The sequence below is a fragment of the Ranitomeya variabilis genome, chromosome 2 (genome assembly GCF_051348905.1).
Source record: "Ranitomeya variabilis isolate aRanVar5 chromosome 2, aRanVar5.hap1, whole genome shotgun sequence".
NCBI classification, from domain to species: Eukaryota; Metazoa; Chordata; class Amphibia; order Anura; family Dendrobatidae; genus Ranitomeya; species Ranitomeya variabilis.
This window is the reverse complement of record NC_135233.1, coordinates 971,573,624-971,595,568: the sequence shown is the minus strand read 5'-3', so window position 1 is coordinate 971,595,568 and position 21,945 is coordinate 971,573,624. Positions and strand designations below refer to the sequence as shown.

Genomic DNA, 21,945 nt, shown 5'->3' with positions numbered 1-21,945 from the left:
GACTTTTTGAATGCGATGAAGTGCTCGTTGGAGTGGGATCTTTTCCATCTCTGCTCAGCAACCCTGGTAGCCCGTCTCAGCTCTTTGGTCAGGCTGGTGTGCCAGGGCTTGTGTCTGTTGATTGTGTATATATACTGTATATATATACACAATCAACAGACACAGCCCTGGCACACCAGCCTGACCAAAGAACTGAGACGGGCTACCAGGGTTGCTGAGCGGAGATGGAAAAGATCCCACTTCAACGAGCACCGAGCACTTCATTGCATTCAAACAGTCCCTCGCTACTTTCAAGGCCACACTCGCTGCAGCAAAACAAACCTACTTCTCATCTCTCATATCCTCCCTGTCTCACAACCCTAAACAGTTATTCAACACTTTCAATTCTCTCCTCTGCCCCCAGCACCCCCTCCCTCTCCACTCAACAACCAAAAACTACTGGAACAACGCGTCCATCTTGAACTGTCCTCCCACCTCTCTTCTTGCTCCCTCTTCGACCGCTTTCAATCTGGCTTCCGGCTGCATCACTCCACTGAAAGTGCCCTAACTATAGTCACCAATGACCTATTAACTGCCAAAGCAAGCGGCACTACTCTGTTCTCCTCCTCCTAGACCTGTCCTCTGCCTTTGACACAGTGGACCATTCCCTACTACTACAGACCCTCTCCTCTCTTGGCATCGCTTACTTGGCCCTATCTTGGATTTCGTCACACCAAACAGACCGGACATTCAGCGCCTCCCACTCGCACACCACCTCTTCACTTCAACCCCCTATCTGTCGGAGTCCCGCAAGGTTCAGTCCTAGGGCCTCTGCTCTTCTCCAGCTATACCTTTGGCCTTGGACAGCTCATAGAGTCCCATGGCTTTCAGTATCATCTCTATGCCGATGACACACAGATCTACATCTCTGGACCAGATATCACCACCCTACTAACCAGAATCACACAATGTCTGTCTGCTATTTCATCCTTCTTCTCCACTAGAGTTCTAAAACTTAATCTGGATAAAATGGAATTCATCATCTTTCCCCATCTCACTTGACTCCCCCAACAGACCTATCCATTAAAGTAAATGGCTGCCCACTCTCCCCAGTCCCACAAGCTCGCTGCCTCAGGGTAATCCTTGACTCTGATCTCTCCTTCAAACCACATATCCAAGCGCTTTCCACTTCCTGCCGACTTCAACTCAAAAATATTTCCCGGATCCGTACATTCCTAAACCAAGAATCTGCAAAAACCCTAGTCCATGCCTTCGTCATCTTCCGCCTTGACTACTGCAACGTCCTGCTCTGTGGCCTCCCCTCTAACACTCTCGCACCCCTCCAATCTATTCTAAACTCTGCTCCCCAACTATTCCCCAGCCTCTCCCCTCTGTCAGTCCCTGCACTGGCTCCCCATTACCCAACAACTCCAGTTCAAAACTCTAACCATGACATACAAAGCCATCCACAACATGTTTACTCTATACATCTGTGACCTCGTCTCCCGGTACTTACCTGCACTCAACCTCCGATCCTCACAAGATCTTCTTCTATACTCCCCTCTTATCTCATCTTCCCACAATCGCATACAAGATTTCTCCCGTGCATCCCCCATACTCTTGAACTCTCTACCACAACACATCAGACTCTCGCCTGCCTTGGAAACCTTCAAAAAGAACCTGAAGACTCACCTCTTCCGACAAGCCTACAACCTGCAGTAACCACCGATAGACCAAACAGCTGCACGACCAGCTCTGCCCTCGCATACTGTATTCTCACCCATCCCTTGTAGATTGTGAGTCCTCGCGGGCAGGGTCCTCTTTCCTCATATACCAGTCATGAATTATATTGATTAAGATTTCTGTACTTATTTTTCACTATGTATACTCCTCCTCACATGTAAAGCGCCATGGAATAAATGGCGCTGCTATAATAATAATAATAATATATATATATAAATATATATATATATATATATATATATATATATATATATATAAATATATATACAATAAATAATAATGACAACATGGAGAAATTCCAGTAAATGGGATGAATTCATGTAAAGGAATAACAATAATCGCGACAGAGAAAAAAGTGGGTGGAATTTGCCTAGAGAAGGGATAACCCCAATACTGGAGGAGAAGTTAGGGTTGGGGGATGGTAGACTGCAGTATACAGGAGAATGCAAATGGTGTAGCGACTCTCAAATAGAAGGGAATATAGGGAAGTAGAGAACATCAGAAGTAAATAAACAGCACTGAAACAAAAATATTCACAGAGTCAGGATGTTAGGAAGTGAACAAAAAGGGTAAGATTTCAATACATAGGGAATGGATAACAATGTGCAAAAAAACAAAATGGAGAATACATGACCAAATAGGGCAATAAAATTAACCATGGAATGACTGAGTCCATGGCATACCTGTGCCCATCTTGTCCAGGAGATAGAGGGTAGTAGGTGCTAGGAGATGTGTGGGAGAGCACAAGGGGAGTGCATGCTCATGTACGGAGAGGAGGATGGAACTTCCGGCTCAGGTGAATGCCGGTCAGGAAGTGCATCATATCTGGAGAGCGCATTATAATGTGGCGTGTTGTAAACAGCCTTGTAGTAGCCAAAGTGTGCGCCAGGCTGGAGATGCTGGATTTGTAATATTATCATGCGCTGTCTCACGGCAGGCCAGCTTTAGTAGACATTTGTTATCTTCTCGCTGCCCACATATAATTACATTGATTTGGCCCGCGGGCCTGAGTTTGACATCTATGCTCTATAACAATTTACATAAACGGTTGATGGTCCAAATATTGAGGGATGGGCCATGCAAAGTTACAGAGCGGAGTGACTAAGTAAAATGCTTAAAAGTTGCTAACCGTCTGACTCAATAAAAGAAGAGAAAGAAGAGTGCAAACCTTTTCTGATATTAACATCAGCACAAAAACTGCACTAGGAAAGTCTGGGTGAGTAATTACATACAAGCCTTACATCACCAAGCACAATGCCATGTGTCAGATGGAGTGGTGAAAAGTATGATACCTTTGGACACTGGAGCAGGGGAAACATTTTTTGTGGAGTGATGAATCACGATTCTCCATCTATCTCAGTGTTTCTCAACTCCAGTCCTCATACCCCACAACAGGTTATGTTTTCAGGATTTCCTTAGTATTGCATAGGCGATGGAATTAATGCTTGAGCAGGTGATGAAATTATCACCTGTGCAATACTAAGGAAATCCTGAAAACATGACTTGTTGTGGGGTCTTGAGGACTGGAGTTGAGAAACACTGATCTATCTGATGAATGTGTTTCGCAAATGTGAGAACTTTACCAGCCTAACTTCCTTGCGCCAATAATACATTTTGGTGGTGGAGGAGTGATAATGCTATTGAGTTGGTTTTCAGGGATAGGCCAGGCCCTATAGTCCCATTTGGGCTTCTGATTTCTTCCTAGCACCCCAGGACATTACTGTTTTGTAAAATAATCTTAGATTTTGTTCAGATGTGATTGTAAAGAAGTTCGTGTGATTACAGAGAGGGGTCGCTCACAATTACTTCATTATGCCTAACGTATTTGATGAAAATAAGAGCTGGTACCTGGAAGAGAACATTGAGCGGTTTACAAGCAGCCCTCATAGTGTGGACCAGGAAGACCCAGATTTTCAGGAATCTAATATGATGCACTGTGAGTGTTTACTAAGCGTTACTATTAACTTGCTTTATATCAAGTCATTCTTAGCAAGATCTGATTATAGAAGTGGACACGTTTTAGGTCTGAACAGTAATTTGTGGGTTTTTCCTATTTATAATTTTTAATATCTTACAAATGTCATGATAACATGCTATCTGTTTAAGGCTACGTTCACACTACGTTAGTGCCTCTTTTACAGTCTCCATCAGGGAGTTCTGTCTGAAGCCCAGAAAAACGAGATTTAGGTGAATCCCTGACAGAGCCATTGTGTATATGAGGCAAACACAGTCCAATGTCAGCAATGTTCGACTTCTATTCCACCAATGTCCATCTTTTACGCCGGATATAAAGGCCTAGCAGACTGCGCTACAGCGTCCGGCATAAACTTTGGACTCCATTGTTTTTTCAACATAACGTCTGGATACCTTTTTTTTCTTGGCTTTAGAAAAAAGCCTCTGACGAAGGCAGCAAAAGAGGCATAAGGTAGTGTGAAACTAGACTAACAATCACTCTGGATTCATATCTGTTTTAGATTTTTAATACTGTACTTGTTTCTGTTCAAAAATGATCACCTCACCCAGAATAACATGTACCGTACTATATTCCATGATCAATGAATAAATTATACTTTCCACGCTAACAGATTGGAAATGAGTGGAAAATAATGAAGAGGAGCACACACAATAGAAATGAGTATATGTAGTAATTTTCTGTATAGAATGAAATTCACAATAAGAATGCACTAGGACAGTAAAATGATACTTCCCATAGAGACAATAACTAAGGGGATAATTAGATAGGGTTTCTCTATATAGTTGGAAATCCGTTTGACCAGTAAGATATAGTGGAGCTGGTAAACAGTCATTGCTATACCGCCAGGTAGATTAATAAATGGCACTTATATAGGCATACAGTTAGTAGGGCAGTGTCATTTATTCATTTATCTTAGTTTTGCTCATTTCCAGGCCATCACATCGGACCCATAGATCTACCAGCAGATTATAGTACCTTCTCCCCACCATCCCTTTAGGCGCTAGTGAATTTTTATACTTTATCTACTGTCTTCCTCCTCTAATGGTTATATTGTGCCCTGTGAATAGCAATCAATGGATACATGTATGGAAATCAGCCGGGGCTAGACATGTGTAAAGGAGACTCAATTCGTTGGCATCTGCTGGGACTAGGCTCCGAGGTCGACATGCATGGGATACACTTTACTGGAAATACCATTCGCCTCCATGATACCACAAGGGATGTCGCTAGCTTATTTCCACACATCTCATACTCAGTAATAATGACTCCGGACAATGAAGGTAAGTCACAGGGAATGATTGCATTAGTACATCCTTGGTATGTGCGCCACTGCTGCAAATTCTAGGTATATATTACAATTTATCATTTTTTTAAATATTGCAAATAGTCAAACTTGGAAATAATGCAAAGGTCAAATGTCTAGAAAGGGCAGTTTCACACATCCAGATATTTCCAGTACCGGAGATATCCGTGTCTGTGTGCTCACATGGTACATCTGTGTGTTGTCCGTGTGTCTGTGTGCTCACATGGTACATCCGTGTGTTGTCCGTGTGCCGCATCAGGACCACACGGACGGCCGCCAGGAAGCTGCTGTCCCCTGCGTGTGGTGCTGAAGACGGCTGATAGATGCGCCTTTTCTGGGCAGCTGCGGGCTGCTTTTTTAAGGCTGGGGGCCATAGCCATGGCCCCTTACCAGCCTGAAAATAGCAGCCCGCACCTGTGAGTTTTGCTGAGTTGGTTGGAAAATATAGGGGGGGGCCGCATTTCGGGTTTTCTTTCATCCCTTCACCTCTGCTCATGCTGCTTTCGGCCAAGCAGGGGAAAGCGGATGACAGCCGGCTTCAGCACCACACGCAGGGGAACAGTGCTTACAGTAGCGCTGTTTCTCCCGCGGCCGGCCGGGCACAGGGAGGAGAGTGTACACTGTTCTCCGTGTGCACGTGTGCGGGACGTATTGCGGTACGTGCTGCCTGTAAAAAACGGACATGTCTACTTGTTTTACACACGGACACACGGTCCGTGAAAACACGCTGACAGGTGCATAGACCCATTAATTTGAATGGGTCTATGTGTGTCAGTGTCTTTGGTACGTGAGAAAACTGTCACTACACGTACCGGAGACACTGACATGTGAAACCGCCCTAAGGTAGCTAGATATCAAAAAGAAGATAACACTGGTCAACAGCATTTTTGGTGCCAAAGATATTTCATCGAATTTAGGGTATTTTTGGGGTGCTGATTCTGAATATGTCATCAGTTTTGCCAGATTGGCTCAAGTTTTTGAGATTTTTGGTATCTTATTTATAGCACTTGTTGGTAAATGCGACGCATCATCTCATTAATTTCTTTGGATTAGTACTTGAACTGAGCAGTTCTCAATATAGTTTTGTGTTAATTAGTGTTCTAAAAGTTTGTTCATAGCTTGATTTTTGCACTAACTTTATGTTGTTGTCTGTTTTCCAGTGAAAAGCATGAACTCATCAAGAAGAAGTTGTCTTAACGATCCAGACTCATTCTGTTACATTTGTGGTGAATACACACTGCCAAAACATAGAAGAAACATAACAGACTTCGTAAAAAAAGTGTATTTTGCCTATTTTGGGGTTATGCTTGGGGACCAAGACAAGTTTTGGGCACCACACATAGTGTGCAAAGCATGTGTCGAATTATTACGAAAATGGAGCAAAGGACAAAGAAAAAGCTTCAAATTTGGTGTTCCAATGGTGTGGAGAGAGCCAAAAAATCATCATGATGACTGTTATTTATGGTAAACACAGGTACAGGCACATCTTCACAATGAGGGACAGGCCTTCTTGCAGATTCCATGTTACTCCCATTTTCGTTTCTTATGCTTATTGAATCCTTGCACTTGCACTGCACAGAAATAACAGTCATCATGATGATTTTTTGGCTCTCTCCACCCCATTGGAACACCAAATTTGAAGCTTTTTCTTTGTCCTTTGCTCCATTTTCGTAATAATTCGATACATGCTTTGCACACTATGTGTGGTGCCCAAAACTTGTCTTGGTCCCCAAGCATAACCCCAAAATAGGCAAAATACACTTTTTTTACGAAGTCTGTTATGTTTCTTCTATGTTTTGGCAGTGTGTATTCACTACAAATGTAACAGAATGAGTCTGGATCGTTAAGACAACTTCTTCTTGATGAGTTCATGCTTTTCACTGGAAAACAGACAACAACATAAAGTTAGTGCAAAAATCAAGCTATGAACAAACTTTTAGAACACTAATTAACACAAAACTATATTGAGAACTGCTCAGTTCAAGTACTAATCCAAAGAAATTAATGAGATGATGCGTCGCATTTACCAACAAGTGCTATAAATAAGATACCAAAAATGTCAAAAACTTGAGCCAATCTGGCAAAACTGATAGCATATTCAGAATCAGCACCCCAAAAATACCCCAAATTCATTAAAATATTTTGGACACCAGAAAAAAAAATTTTTTTTGTTGACCTGTGTAATCTGACCGGGAAATTCTTCGAAAGATGGGCGTTGTTCATTCCCACATTACCAGACAACACTAAACATAGATTGAGGAAACACTTCACCTCATGGAACTTACTTGAGACACTTCATAATCAGGTTCCAATTTGCATAAAACGTTTTGGTGTTAACATAAGGAGTTTATTGAGCTTTACTTTCCTAAAGAAGTTTTGACAAATGTCTGGTGGAAAAAAGTGCATGTCATTTCATTGAAATAACCTGAAATAAAATCTTTGCAAACTTCGCATTGATAAAGAAAACTGCAAAGAACGCATCAGGAAAAAACTTTTCCAAAACTCTACAAAACTGCTTCAGGAAAAGAATAACTCCCCTGAAAAAGGAATGTTTCCAGTTGCCATTTTTGGTTGAAAAACTCGTTGGTTTTGAATACCTCAAAAAAGTTTGAGTGACGACACCTTGGACTAAATTTACGCTTCACGTTTTTTTTCCTCTTAGTACCCAAGAGAAAAACAACCAATTTTCACCTATGTAGTGGATGTGATTTTCATCCATTTTTGTCCTTGTGTCATTTGTTTTTCTCGTATGATAAAAAACTGATAAATAAGTCAGTGAAAAACAGATAATACATTGAGGCAACATGAATGGCATTTGTATATTGTCCCAATTTTTTGTTTTTTTAAACTGACCTGTTCACATGAATAAATTTGGTCAACAAATCAGACCATACTTGGACAAGTTTTTGTCAAATGAAAAGGCTCACAGACTAAATTGGGTGCATGGAATGTGTAGGGTTAGCTCACAGCACTCTTCACAGGACAAAAGGGAAGATCGTGGCATTCTCCTGTATATCCTTGTCAGATATATGTACGAGAACATAGAGCTGCACATCTGCAATTACTGGACACCAGCCTGAGATTTGGAACAGCTGTCTGAACCTGGCCTTAAAGCAAACCTGTCAGCAGGATTGTGCCCAGTAAACTACACACAGTGTCAGCTGTTATACTGATTAAAATTATACCTGGGTTGATTAAATCTATTCATAATTAAATGAATATGTAAGCAGAACACCACAAGAAGATCCCCCCACAGGCCGCCCCGGAGGACGAGCATATAATTAACTGAAAACTAAAAATAAAGATTAAACAACAACCACAAGACGGATTTCATCAACCAAGGTATCATTGTAATCAGTATAACGGCGCCAACCTGACACTGTCTGTAGGTTACTGTGCACAGTCCTGCTGACAGGTTCACTTTAATGTTACATACACTTTCAAGAACTATACTTGTCTATTTTTGTCTTCTCAGGTGTTTTTAATGTTGAATGTATGACTACAGACCATTACACAGGAGGAATGAGACAGCGCTACAGGGTTAAGTCATGTGGCAAACAGGAGTCTTCAAAAGGCTTTTTCTATACACAAACATATTACATTGCAGCAGAAGAGGTTGAATGGGACTATTCACCAAATCGGACCTGGGAACATGAGAGGCACGTGCACAGTGAGGAGAGGTGATTGATTTCTACTTATGTTTTCTTTGCTGAACACCTGAAAACTGAATAATTAAAAAGCTATAGCATTAAAAGGAGCCTGTTTTGACCCATCAAGACTTCAGACAGTGCTTTACTGGGGATTGGAGAGTAGATGAAACATTTCTATATGCTTGGTCATGTAGGTTCTATGACCGAGGACTCAAAGTTTCAATCCCTCCAACCCTGCGACCACAAATGCTGGTGCAACGTCCTTGACTTACATTTTCAAATTCTCTCAACCCCTCTTCTCTGCTAGCCATATCATCCAGAGATGACTGTAACATCTAAATAGGAGACTCCTACAACCATCACTCATGAGTAGAGGGGGAAAGATTGGGAAAATGAATTAAAACTTTGATTCCTCTGCCATGCAGTCTATAGGACCATGCACATAGGTATGTTTCAACCAAAGACGCAAGAAGAAATCATGAGGCCCCATAGCAAAATTCCAAATAGTGCCCTCCCTTTGCCAAATAAAAAAGTGTTTCCTGGAGTCATGGCTCATAGGTGTGGTCACAAAAAGGCAGAACTTTCAACTCTTTGACAATTACAAACTATTTTTGCTCCCAATGAGGCCCCTTAGTGATCCAATGCACTACTATGCCCCTTTAATGACACCAATAATGTATGATGCCTACAAAAATGCCCGCCAAACACAGCATTAACCCCCTTGAAAATTCCATCACATTACATTTCAAATGCACAGTAACATAACCACACAGTACCCCCCTTTAAAGTATGATGCCTCCAGAGTGCCCCCACATCGTATGATGACCTCATAATACATCCCTATGCACAGAATATAACCATTCATAGTATGTCCCCATGCATCTAGTCACTGGAGTGAAACAAGAAACAAGAATAAAGGAAAACTACTCACTTCTCCCCTACCATTCCCGTGTCTGCATCATGTAGTCTGAAGCTTCTCACAGTTGGTGCGATGACGTCAGTCTCTCAGACACACAGGGATAAGGATGGGACACAAAGCTGAAGGCTCCTTGATCCATCATTGCTTTCAACTCTATCTGCATCCATAATTCATCTAAATTTCTATAAAAAAAAATAGTTTATAATTTTTTTATGTTTTAAGTTTGACTGTGAGCTGAGTAACACACAAATCCTTGGTATTCTTGAAGGGTACTACATTAACTTTAATCCCTTCTCCATTTCTTCCAAGAGCTATAACTCTTTTTACTATTGATATATTGATACAGCCATATGATGGCTTGTTTTTTGTTGGCACAAGATGTAATTTTGAATGACACTAGGCATGTATAGCATGTATAGTGCAGAAAAATGGGAAAATAATTCCAAATTGGATGCAATGGCGAAAAAAATGCAATTCTGCTATTGTTTTGGAGGCATTCATTGTATGGTAAAAATGACCTGGCAATAAGATTATTCACATTAGTATGAATAAATGAATAAATAGATGATGCCAGCTATGTAACACAAGCCAGTATCTGCCGCATGAGGAGTGCGTTCAGCTCCTGAGTCCACAGCACACCTATGGACCCAGCACTGATGTACAGTTAAGTCTATATGTGCCAAGGGGTTAAAAAGACCCTCACAGTTCTAATGTCAGTGTTAGCTAATACTAGTTATTGCCCATCAACTAACTATTCTGGGTCATCTTTTCTCAGAAACTCTACATTGTATCATTCCTCTATTATATACATGTTAACAAATAGACAACTGGGTGTTACCAGTCTCCTAGACAAAGGGGTGTGTCACTACATAATCTGACATTGTCATCACTCATTGATTGGACAAGGTCAGACTGTGTAGGGACACACCCTCAAATGGTTAAATCTAGTTATCAATGTATTCCTAATATATTTTCTGTATCTCTTCCTTATGGCTGTCCGTACCTCTGCTTGTTGCCATTTCCATGTAAGCTGTACTGCTCATTACAGTATCAGCACAGTCATCAAAACCGTAGCCATATATCTGTGTAATCATCACATCAGCGGGATAAATGCTTGTCCCGAACAGTCCATAATGAAGCCCCATAGTGACTGCAAGCAGAAATCTTGAACATTTAGAGTGATTTCAAGCAAAAATTTAAAATAGCTGAAAATGTATCTAGAAAGTATAAAAAAAGCATAACTTTATTATGATATGTAACCATTAGTTCTTACAGCAGTAGTAGCTTAGTAAAAATGTAATGGGTCATATTTACTAAACCTGTGTAATGTATAGACATCATAAACCTATGACAGATTTATCATAGTAGCTTTGGCATGTTTTTCATGTCTAACTTTACACCATCTATTGGTTGGCCTAGTTTACACTAACATTCAAAAGTTTAGGGTCACTTAGAAATATCCTTATTTTTGGAAGAAAAGCACAGTTTTTTCCAATGAAGCTAACACTAAATGATTCAGAAATACACTCTATACATTGTTAATGTGGTAAATGACTGTTCTAGCTCCAAACATCTGGTTTGTAATGCAATATCGTCATAGGTGTAAAGAGGCCCATTTCCAACAACCATCACTCCAGTGTTCTTATGGTACTTTGTGTTTGCTAACTGCGTTAGAATGCTAATGGATGATTAGAATACCCTTGAAAACCCTTGTGCAAGTATGTTAGCACAGCTGAAAACAGTTTGGCTGATTAGAGAACCTATAAACCTGACCTTCCTTTGAGCTAGTTGAGAATCTGGAGCATTACATTTGTTGGTTCCATTAAACTTTCAAAATGGCCAGAAAAAAAGAACTTTCATGTGAAACTCGACAGTCTATTCTTGTTCTTAGAAATGAAGGTTCCATGCGAGAAATTGCCAAGAAACTGAAGATTTCCTACAAAGGTGTGTACTACTCCCTTCAGAGGAGAGCACAAGCAGGCTCTATCCAGAGTAGAAAGAGAAGTGGGAGGCCCCGCTGCACAACTAAGCAACAAGACAAATACATTAGAGTCTGTAGTTTGAGAAATCGATACCTCACAGGTCCTCCACTGGCAGCTTCATTAAATAGTACACGCAAAACGCCAGTGTCAATGTCTACAGTGAAGAGACGACTCCGGGATGCTGCCATCAGGGCAGAGTGGCAACGAAAAAGCCATATCTGAGACTAGTTAATAAAAGGAAAAGATTAATATAGGCAAAAGAACACAGACATTGCACAGAGGAAGATTGGAAAAAAGTGTTATGGACAGACAAATCCAAGTTTGAGGTGTTTGAATCACACAGAAGAACATTTGTGAGACGCAGAACAACTGAAAAGATGCTGGAAGAGTGCCTGGCGCCATCTGTCAAGCATGGTGGAGGTAATGTGATGGTCTGAGGTTGCTTTGGTGCTGGTAAAGTGGGAGATTTGTACAAGGTAAAAGGGATTCTGAATAAGGAAGGCCATCACTCCATTTAGCAACGCCATGCCGTACCCTGTGGACAGTGCTTGATTGGAGCCAATTCCATCTTACAACAGGACAATGACCCAAAGTACACCTCCAAATTATGCAAGAACCATTTAGGGAAGAAGCAGGCAGCTGGTATGCTATCTGTAATGGAGTGGCCAGCACAGTCACCAGATCTCAACCCCATTGAGCTGTTGTGGGAGCAGCTTGACCGTATGGTACGGAAAAAGTGCCCAACAAGCCAAACCAACTTGTGAGAGGGGCTTCTGGAAGCATGGGGTGAAATTTCTCCAGATTACCTCAGCAAATTAACTACCAGAATGCCAAAGGTCTGCAATGCTGTAATTGCTGCAAAGGGAGCATTCTTTGACGAAAGCAAAGTTTGAAGGAGAAAATTATTATTTCAAATAAAAATCTTTTTTTTTAACCTTGTCAATGTCTGGACTAGATTTTCAATTTATTTGGCAACTCATTTGATTTATAAAAGTATGGGTTTTTATGGAAAACACAAAATTGTCTGGGTGACCCTAAACTTTTGAACGGTCGTGTAAGGCAATATTGTTGAATATTAGTCATGCCCCTCTCCAGCAAAGCAATGCCCTCTTCCTGCACTCTGTCAAAGGGTTCTTTCATGATCATTGGTCCGATTTATGAAGCTGTCACACGGGAGTCGGGAGATGCGCGGCCAGCTCGTGCATTGCGGTTCGAGATCAGACTGATGATCACAGACGTCTGAAAGAGCCCTAAAACTCATAATAGAGGTGGTGTAAGCTTGTACACAAAATGAGGCCAAATAGTGCAAATTAGGCGAATACTCTGGAGCTTTTATCTAAGTAAATCTTACTGTGTTTCGACATGTGTGAGAAATTGAAGATTTGGGTGGCTCAGAACTCAAAGTAAATGATGAATTATGACTATGGGATCATTGTTGGTGTCCCTTCAGTTTCTCACCTACATTTCACTTTCATTTGTTGGGTGTTTTTGCCAATCCTAATGACCAGTATGTATCACCTAATCTCTTGGTTTCCCTAAAGCCCAGGGGATGTATTTTTAAATAAATCCAGAACTTCTATTGGTTCCAAGTACAAAAAAGCTGTATACCGGGAATACACAGACAAGACCTTTACGGTACAAAAGGAAAGAACTGGAGACCAAGAGCATTTTGCTATCCTAGGTAAGTAATATGTGTTTGGCTTTAAAGTACCGTAGGTCTTTTTCGACTCATTATTAGAGCGAGAATCGCTACACATGTTATACTGTAATAAAGTATAGCTGAAATATGGCGACAATATGATCCTGCAAACCAATACTGGTAATAATAAACCCTGGGGAACAACAGAAACACACCTGATTATATGATGTAGCACGTTCTCCATGCGACTTTTGTCCAATAATAAATAAATACAATCAATTGGCACAGATTGGGGGTACTGTATCTATAGGACAGGAACAAGGTGTGAGTCCCTATGATATCAAGTTGCCCTTTTTCCCTGCAATGCCTATTAAGTAATTCTGAGTTAAGAGACAAGGAGCAGGACCCTCATCTAGCAGCTGCAAAGCAGAGCCCTGGAGGACCTAATATGTCTTTGTGTTGGACAATCTGACCCTTGATTTCAATGGAATCTGTGTAACACTTGTTTTTCTTTATGGTGGTCTTGCAAGAAAACTGGACACTTCTCCCATGTTATCCCACAGATTACAACAGATTGCTGAAGGTCTCAGCAGCAGAACACTCTATGATCAGCTTATAGTTGGACAATTCCAGATAAAGAAGTGATGGAGTATAAAGAAATGTGGAAAACACTGGAAAGTCCTGGGATGCATATGTTTAATATATAGATGTGGTCATCACAATGTTTTTTAAGTGTAAGGCTTCATTCACACATCCATGTGTCACGGTCTGTGATGCATTGACCAGATGTGGTTCTCCTGACCTGAACTCAACAGGCTCAGACCACGACACACAGATGTGTGAATCTGGCCTAAGCTGAATGCAACAAATAACCACTATTCTATAGTTTATTATAACATAACAATAAAACCTGTGGTCAAATATCAACAAAATCTACATATCAATCTTTTATTTAACAGGTCCACTAATAAAAGCAAATGTTGGTGATAACATTAAAATTATATTCAAAAACAAGGCAAGTAGACCATATTCAATATATGCACATGGTGTAAAGCTGGAAAATAATGAAGTAAAGGCAACAGAACCTGGTAAGATTACTTGTCAGAATGTGTGTGTAACATACAGTATATATATATATATATATAAACATTTTCCATGTGTTCAAAAAAGCATCAATTCGGCTCCAAAGAATCTTTGTCAAGCCAAAATGTTGCTTTTTTGCACACATGGTAGATTAAAAAGTTTGTTCACTTTTTTGATATTCATACAGTGTGCTTTCTGTTTTTTTCATTCATACTAATAGGATATTTGGCTGTAACCTGCAGGCTGGCACCTTCCAACTGCATTTTGTCTTTTCTGTCTTATGTTTTGTTTTATATATTATATTTATATGTATATACACAGAAAGGTAAATGTTTGAACAGTGACACAAGTTTTGGCATTTTAGCTGTTTACCAAAAAATATTCAAGATATGGTTATATAATCAATAAGGGCTTAACCGCTTAGGGATTTAGAAAATTTGGACCTTAATGACCAAGCCAAATTTTATAATTCTGATCACTGTCACGTTATGTGGTAATAACTCGAAAACGCTTCAAAGGATGACGCTAATTGTTTTTTGTGACATACTGTACTTCATGTTAGTGGTAAAATTTCTTCGATATGACCTGTGTTTATTTGTGAAAGAATGAAAATTTGGCAAAAAATGTTTTTTTTGCAATTTTCAAACTTTGAATTCTTATGTCATTAAATCAGATTTATGTCACGCAAAATAGTTTTTAAATAAAATTTTCCACATATTTACATCAGCACAAGTTTTGAAACAACATTTTTTTGTTAGGTAGTTATAAGAGTTAAAAGTTGACCACAGATTTCTCATTTTTCCAACAAAATTTACAAAACCATTTTTTTAGGGACCACATTACATTTGAAGTCACTTTGAGGGGTCTATATGACAAAAATAACCAAAACTGATACCATTCTAAACACTGCACCTCTCAAGATGCTCAAAACCACATTCAAGAAGTTTATTACCCAATCAAAATGCTTCACAGGAACTAAAGCAATGTGGATGGAAAAAGTTAACATTTAACTTTTTTTTCACAAAAATTTTAATTCAGACCCCAATTTTTTTTATTTTCACAAGGATAACAAGAGAAAGTGGACCCACAAATTTGTTGTGCAATTTCTACACCCCTCAAGGATTTTATCCAGGGGTATAATGAGCATTTTGAACCCACAGGTATGACACAGAATTTGATAAAATTAGGTTATCATATTAAGAAAGTTAATTTTTTTCACAAAAATCTTGCTTCAGCCCCAAATTTCTCACTTTTGCCAGAGATAACACCAAAAAGTGGACCCCACACTTTCTTATGAGTGCAGCAATACCCTTCATGTAGTGAAAAAGTTCTGTTTGTACAAACAGCAGAGCTCTAAGCCGATGGAGCAATATTTTAATTTTTGAACACAAATTTGGCTGAAACAGACAGAGGGCACCATGTCGCATTTGCAGGGCCCCAAGGTACATAAACAGCAGAGACCCCCACAACTCATCCCATTTTGGAAACTACACCTCTCAAGGATTTTATCCAGAGTATATTGAGCATTTTGAACATACTGGGACTGCAAAGAATTTGACACCATTAGGTGTTAATATTGAAAAAGTTCATTTTTTTCATAAAAATCTTACTTTGGCCCCAAATTTCTCACTTTTGCCAGAGATAATGCCAAATAGTGGACCCCACAATTTGTTACCCACTTTCTTACAAGCACAGTGATGCCCCACATGTAGTCAAAAAGTTCTGTTTGGATAAACGGCAGAGCTCAGAATGGAAGGAGTACAATGTAAATTTTTTAACACAAATTTCGCTCTATTTCTAATACATTATCATATTTCCCGAGCCTGTGTGGTTCAAGAGCAACATAAATCCCCCATAAATGTTGTTTTTTGTAAATTATACCCTTTAGTGTATTTATCTAGGGAGGTAGTGAGTAGTTTGATACCACAATTTTGTATGCAGTTGATGCAACACAAGTTTGAAAATTTACAATTTGCTTTTTTTCTACTGTCTCTTTTATGATTCCTTTTTGTACGTTCTAAGGAAGACACCTCAAATTTGATTGCACTAGTTTTTCAGTGTTCAGAAATGCATCCAATATGGCACCAGTGTGAGTACTGGACACACAGCTGTGCCTACAATAATAGATGGTACATCATTTGGTCTTTAGAGTAAAATTGAGGGGATTCCAAGACCCATTCAAAGCTTACAGAGACATTGAGCTACCAAATGAGAAAATCCTTCCAGGAATTATTACTCACAGAGGGAGGCATACCCCTAAAAACACATTTGCTGATTATAAACCTCGGTCTTGCTAACTAAACAGTTGTTTTGCAATTGCGTATATTGTAGCAGGAAGAATAAACTGTACTGGAATGAAGGGTAAAATGTGGAGGAAAATGCAACCAACTATGTGGCAAACCTGAGTTTGTTGCAAAGATGAAGGAACACCAGCAGGGCTATAATGACAGAGACTTTCAGAGAATGGTCGTACAACGTCTGTTTAGCTCCATCAATCCCTATATGAGGGACGAATGTGCCAATTGGTGTGGTACACCATAAAAGGCTCCTGCCCACCAAGGTAGGAACTGCTATGTGGATAAAACAACCAATCCCCTACAGAATCCGTAAAGTATTATCTGGTATGGGAGGTTCGGCAAGAACCACGCAATATAGCCCATAGTGTATAAGTACGGAACAGCCTCATTATACTCCAATAAAATGATAATGCCTGTATCACCAATATAAATAATGTATAGGTAATGTAAATGAAAACAAAAATTTTGTGTAGCAGGACATAGACGCAAAAACAGTCAAACTAAGATGAATGGTCAAAAATGTTTATGTGAGTAATCAAGTTCTGGAAGTAATTCTCAGATGACGTGACTTTTTTAAAGAACCTTTCTTATGTCCACACTCTGGTGTACACAGACATGGGCATGTGGACGAGACTTTGTCTGAATAGTAATTTGGTTTGTGATTGATCAAGTCCTGGAATTGTACAATGACCTGACTTTTTTCAACAACATTTGTGGAGTCCCCATTCTGGAGTGTACAGACGTGGGCATGTGGATGAGAATTTGAGTAGTAGTTTCATATGTAATTGATCAAGTCCTGGAGTTAATTGTGAAATGGGGAAAAATCTGATTTCCTGATGTAAATATTCTCTTCATTACTTGTTCCATAAAAATTACTCTACTTGGACCCACTAAGCAGAAAATATAAATTATGAAAAAAAAACCCCTAATAATTGTAAGATGTGTGATGGGTCTCAAAACAGGGGAAGATACAAAGGCCTCATTGTGATGTACACATGGGGCAATAGTCTCGGGAACCCCTTCTTCTATATGCTTTCTACAAACCCATCATCTTTTTGGTGGATACTTTTGGGTGGGAGTGGCATGGACGGGGCAAAGAAAATGGCTCTCTGCAAATCTCCGGATATCCTTGGACTCAAAGGCTTCCCCTTTGCCATCAAGTCAAATATGAGACACTCAACAATTTTCTCCTGGAACTGAAGGAAAGTGAGCGCTTCTTCAGATTTTTGTACAGGACAAAACTGTTGTAGGTAGCGGTTCCCTGAAAATTGCCCACATGAAAAATGCCCACAGGAAAAATGCCCACAGGAAAATTGCCCACATGAAAAATGCCCACAGGAAAAATGCCCACACGGAAAATTGCCCACACGGAATATTGCCCACATGGAAAATTGCCAATTGCAACAGGACAAAGTTTCAGATCTATGATATGATATGATATGATCTATGATATTTGATATTTGATGTTTCCATGATGTGTGATCAACTTGTGATTTACTGCTGACATAGTGCAATGATCTGTGGTTTGCAGCAGTCTGTCATTATCAGCAATAGATAGATCTAGTCTGCTCTGCTCTCCTCTCTCACTGATTCTGCCTTACTCCTCCCACCAGCCCAGAACAGAGAACAGCAGCACATGCAGAAACAGCAGCAGTGTGATCCAGAGGAGCCATCACTGCTATCAGTACCCACAAAAGAATCACTGTATTATCTGTGGAGTAACATGGGACTGCAGGTCAGATCTAATACATTATCATCTCAGTGGGAGCCCACCAAAAGCAGGTTGCTGCTGGCTTAGATAGATGGTCCTGGAAGCCCAGAAGGCACCGCAGAAAGGTGAGATTCTGTCAGAATCTGTCAGAGGAGCGGAAGTGTCATAGCAGCACCGCTCTCCCATTGACTTCAGTGGCAGTGAATCTGGGGCCTGCACCTTCTTCCCTGTCCACTTATGACTACCAAGAGTAAGAGTGAACAGATACTACATAGTTATGTAGGCCCAGACACACCACACTGAGAGTGGAATAAGGGTCTCTAGGCCCAGACACACCACAATGAGAGTAGAATAAGGGTCTCTAGGCCCAGACACACCACAATGAGAGTAGAATAAGGGTCTCTAGGCCCAGACACACCACAATGAGAGTGGAATAAGGGTCTCTAGGCCCAGACACACCACAATGAGAGTGGAATAAGGGTGTCTAGGCCCAGACACACCACAATGAGAGTAGAATTATTGTTAGGACAGTTGAATGACAACTCCTAAGAACAGAATCCGTACTCTAGGACTAGGGATGAGTGAACCGAACCTGTAGAACCTGGAGAAGTAAACTGGGCCCAGAGACCTTTGTTGAAATCCATTCTGCATTTTCTTTGCTGCCTGTGTTGTGCTGTATTGTATTTCAATGGAGCCCATGGAAGTCAAGGACAATCACCTGGCAGCTAATTATTTGCAGGTGTGCAATGATTGTTTAATAAACGTAATCCCTTTCTGTCATTGGACGTACTATTCCGTCCATGTGGGGTGGGCCCTACTTCCCAAGGACGGAATAGTACGTCCAGCGCGATCGGCCGCGCTCACGGGGGGAGCGCGGCCGATCGCGGCAGGGTGTCAGCTGACTATCGCAGCTGACATCCGGCACTATGTGCCAGGAGTGGTCACGGACCGCCCCGGCACATTAACCCCCGGCACACTGCGATCAAACATGATCGCAGTGTTTCGGCGGTACAGGGAAGCATCGCGCAGGGAGGGGGCTCCCTGCGGGCTTCCCTGAGATGATCGGTACAAGGCAATGTGCTCACCTTGTACCGAGCGTCTCCTCCCTGCAAGCCCCGGATCCAAAATGGCCGCGGGGCTGCATCCGGGTCCTGCAGGGAGGTGGCTTCACAGCGCCTGCTCAGAGCAGGCGCCGGGAAGCCTGGAGCTGTGCACGTCAGATCACCGATCTGACACAGTGCACAGCAAAGTGTCAGATCAGCGATCTGTCACTTTACTGTGATGTCCCCCCCTGGGGCAAAGTAAAAAAAAAAAAAAATTACATGTGTAAAAAAAAAAAAAAATTCCTAAATAAATAATAATAATAAAAAAAATATTGTTCCAATAAATACATTCCTTTAGCTAAATAAAAATAAAAAAACAATAAAAGTACACCTATTTAGTATCTCCGCGTCCGTAGCGACTCAACCTATAAAACTGTCCCACTAGTTAACCCCTTCAGTGAACACCGTAAAAAAAAAAAAAAAAAAAGAGGCAAAAAAACGCTTTATTATCATACCGCCGAACAAAAAGTGGAATAACACGCGATCAAAAAGACGGAAATAAATGACCATGGTACCGCTGAAAACGTCATCTTGTCCAGCAAAAAATGAGCTGCCATACAGCATCATCAGCGAAAAAATAAAAAAGTTATAGTCCTCAAAATAAAGCGATGCAAAAATAATTATTTTTTTGTATAAAATAGTTATCGTATAAAAGCGCCAAAACATAAAAAAAGATATAAATGAGGTATCGCTGTAATCGTACTGTCAAGGTGAAAATATATTTCTTTATATACTTTTGTACTTTTATATCTTATACTGTAAAACAATAAGTTTTTCATATCTGCTTGCAAATGTGACTGTATTTAAAGATGGCCGCCAGTGTTTATTTTTACTTTAGTCTAGTGTCTGAAGGGTTAAGTTTCATTTCTTCTGAAATCGAAACCTAAGGAATGAGAAGAAAAGGAGGATTCACCGGGAGACGTCAGAACAAATCAGAAAGACTGAATGCTAGCTTAAACCCCGCCTAATGCACGCCTTCCCCTAACACTCAATATAGTATTGTGTATTCTAAAATAAAAGTTAGTTGGTGTGACCGCTGCGGACATGTGTGGACGCACGGGCATTAACTGAGTTTGAACCAGCTACCTGTCTGACTCATTCTTATCCGGTACCAGATGCCCTGCACACATATTAATTTGGAATGACTGGTGAATGAGGATATATTGTCGTTACGACCCCGACAATTTGGCGCGACCAACGTGGGGCGTGGCCAGCGATCCGAGACCCCCTGGACCCATACCTGGATGTCTGTGGATGATACCCGTAGTGGCTGACCTCGAGGACTGATCACCCTCCGAACACGGTAAGTGGCGATCATATACACTGTATATGTCACACTTGCTAGTGTCTCAGCCGTTATTGGTTTGTCTGTGGTCTCCTTGGGTCTGGGGAGTGACCGGTCGAGTGGTGAGATCGAACGCAATCCTGTGCCACGCTCTGAACCAGCAACTGAGAGACGTCGCATCCTGCGCGTCTTCGTGTACACCACACCTCCTCCACCGGTCATTGTACTCCGTTCAACCACCCTACCCGTGACTGTTGTCTAGTAGTGAAGTGGAGTGAAAGATTGAGCTAGTTGTAGAGTGTGGGGCGGCTTAGAGAAAGGGATAGGAGACGCAGCCTCTGTGATATTGTACTAACCGGTAATTAAGACGTCCCAAGTGGGGGACCACCAGAATTTTGAGTACAAATAGGTAATTAAGACGCCCCGTACGGAACCACCAGAAATAGGTAATTAAGACGTCCCGGAACGGGACCACCAGAAACAGGTATTTAAGACGCTCCGTACGGGACCACCAGAATTTTTGTGGAGGGCTCTCACTAGGAGACCGCCTCCCAACGGTTTGGAATATCGTGGCAGGATAGTCTGTTAATCACTGTTGTTCAGGTTAGGGGACAGGAAATATTGAGCGCGAGGCTCTTTTCCTTATACGTTGAGCGAGAGGCTCCGTGTTTTTAGAACAAAGTGTTGATATTGCTGCCAGTGGTTTACTGCAGAAAACCATAGTATTCTGTAAGAGTCATGCTGCGTATCTTAAAGCAAAAGAAGTCTGTGCCCCACAAGTTAGATGAGGATGCTGTGGAAGTCAAGACAATAGTAGAGTCACGGGAGGGCAAGAGGCAGTCAAGAAGCTTATCTGCGAGTTGCGCGAGGCTTAAAGAACAAAGGATGAAAAGTGGTTGATGGAGAGGGAGGATCAGTGAATGCAGAACCCGTGTTTGGTTATAAAATGCCTTTGAACTGTGATCTTATAGATTGTAAAATGGCCGCCGTGCCACTAATGATGAAAACGCAGTCCCAGCCACCGCCCTATAATGGCGACGGGACAAGCTCTCCAGAAGCGTGGGTGTGTCCTGTTTGTGTTGTTCAGAATCCAACCTGGGTGGAAACCTGCCGTGTGCGTGTACGGGCCGTCCTTGGGGCTCCGCCCAGACCACGGAGGATCATAGGAAAGTTTTGTAGAAATTAAGTCTGAAAACTGCTGCAATTTGTGACTGTGTAGAAGATACGGAACTCTTATCAGTGCTGTGTAGGAGAGGGGAGGAGGGAGCGGACAGCT

General features: G+C 41.1%; 1 protein-coding gene across 1 annotated transcript in view; it reads left to right on the top strand.

The window, feature by feature from the left end:
- Nucleotides 1–21,945, top strand: part of LOC143808314 (ceruloplasmin-like) — a 180,275-nt gene that overhangs the window by 126,431 nt on the left and 31,899 nt on the right. Inside the window, exons 11-15 of the mRNA XM_077290837.1 lie at nt 3,508–3,658; nt 4,765–4,977; nt 8,476–8,680; nt 13,093–13,232; nt 14,150–14,278. Coding sequence (XP_077146952.1) covers nt 3,508–3,658; nt 4,765–4,977; nt 8,476–8,680; nt 13,093–13,232; nt 14,150–14,278 — 838 coding nt within the window. The remainder of the gene's footprint in view (nt 1–3,507; nt 3,659–4,764; nt 4,978–8,475; nt 8,681–13,092; nt 13,233–14,149; nt 14,279–21,945) is intronic.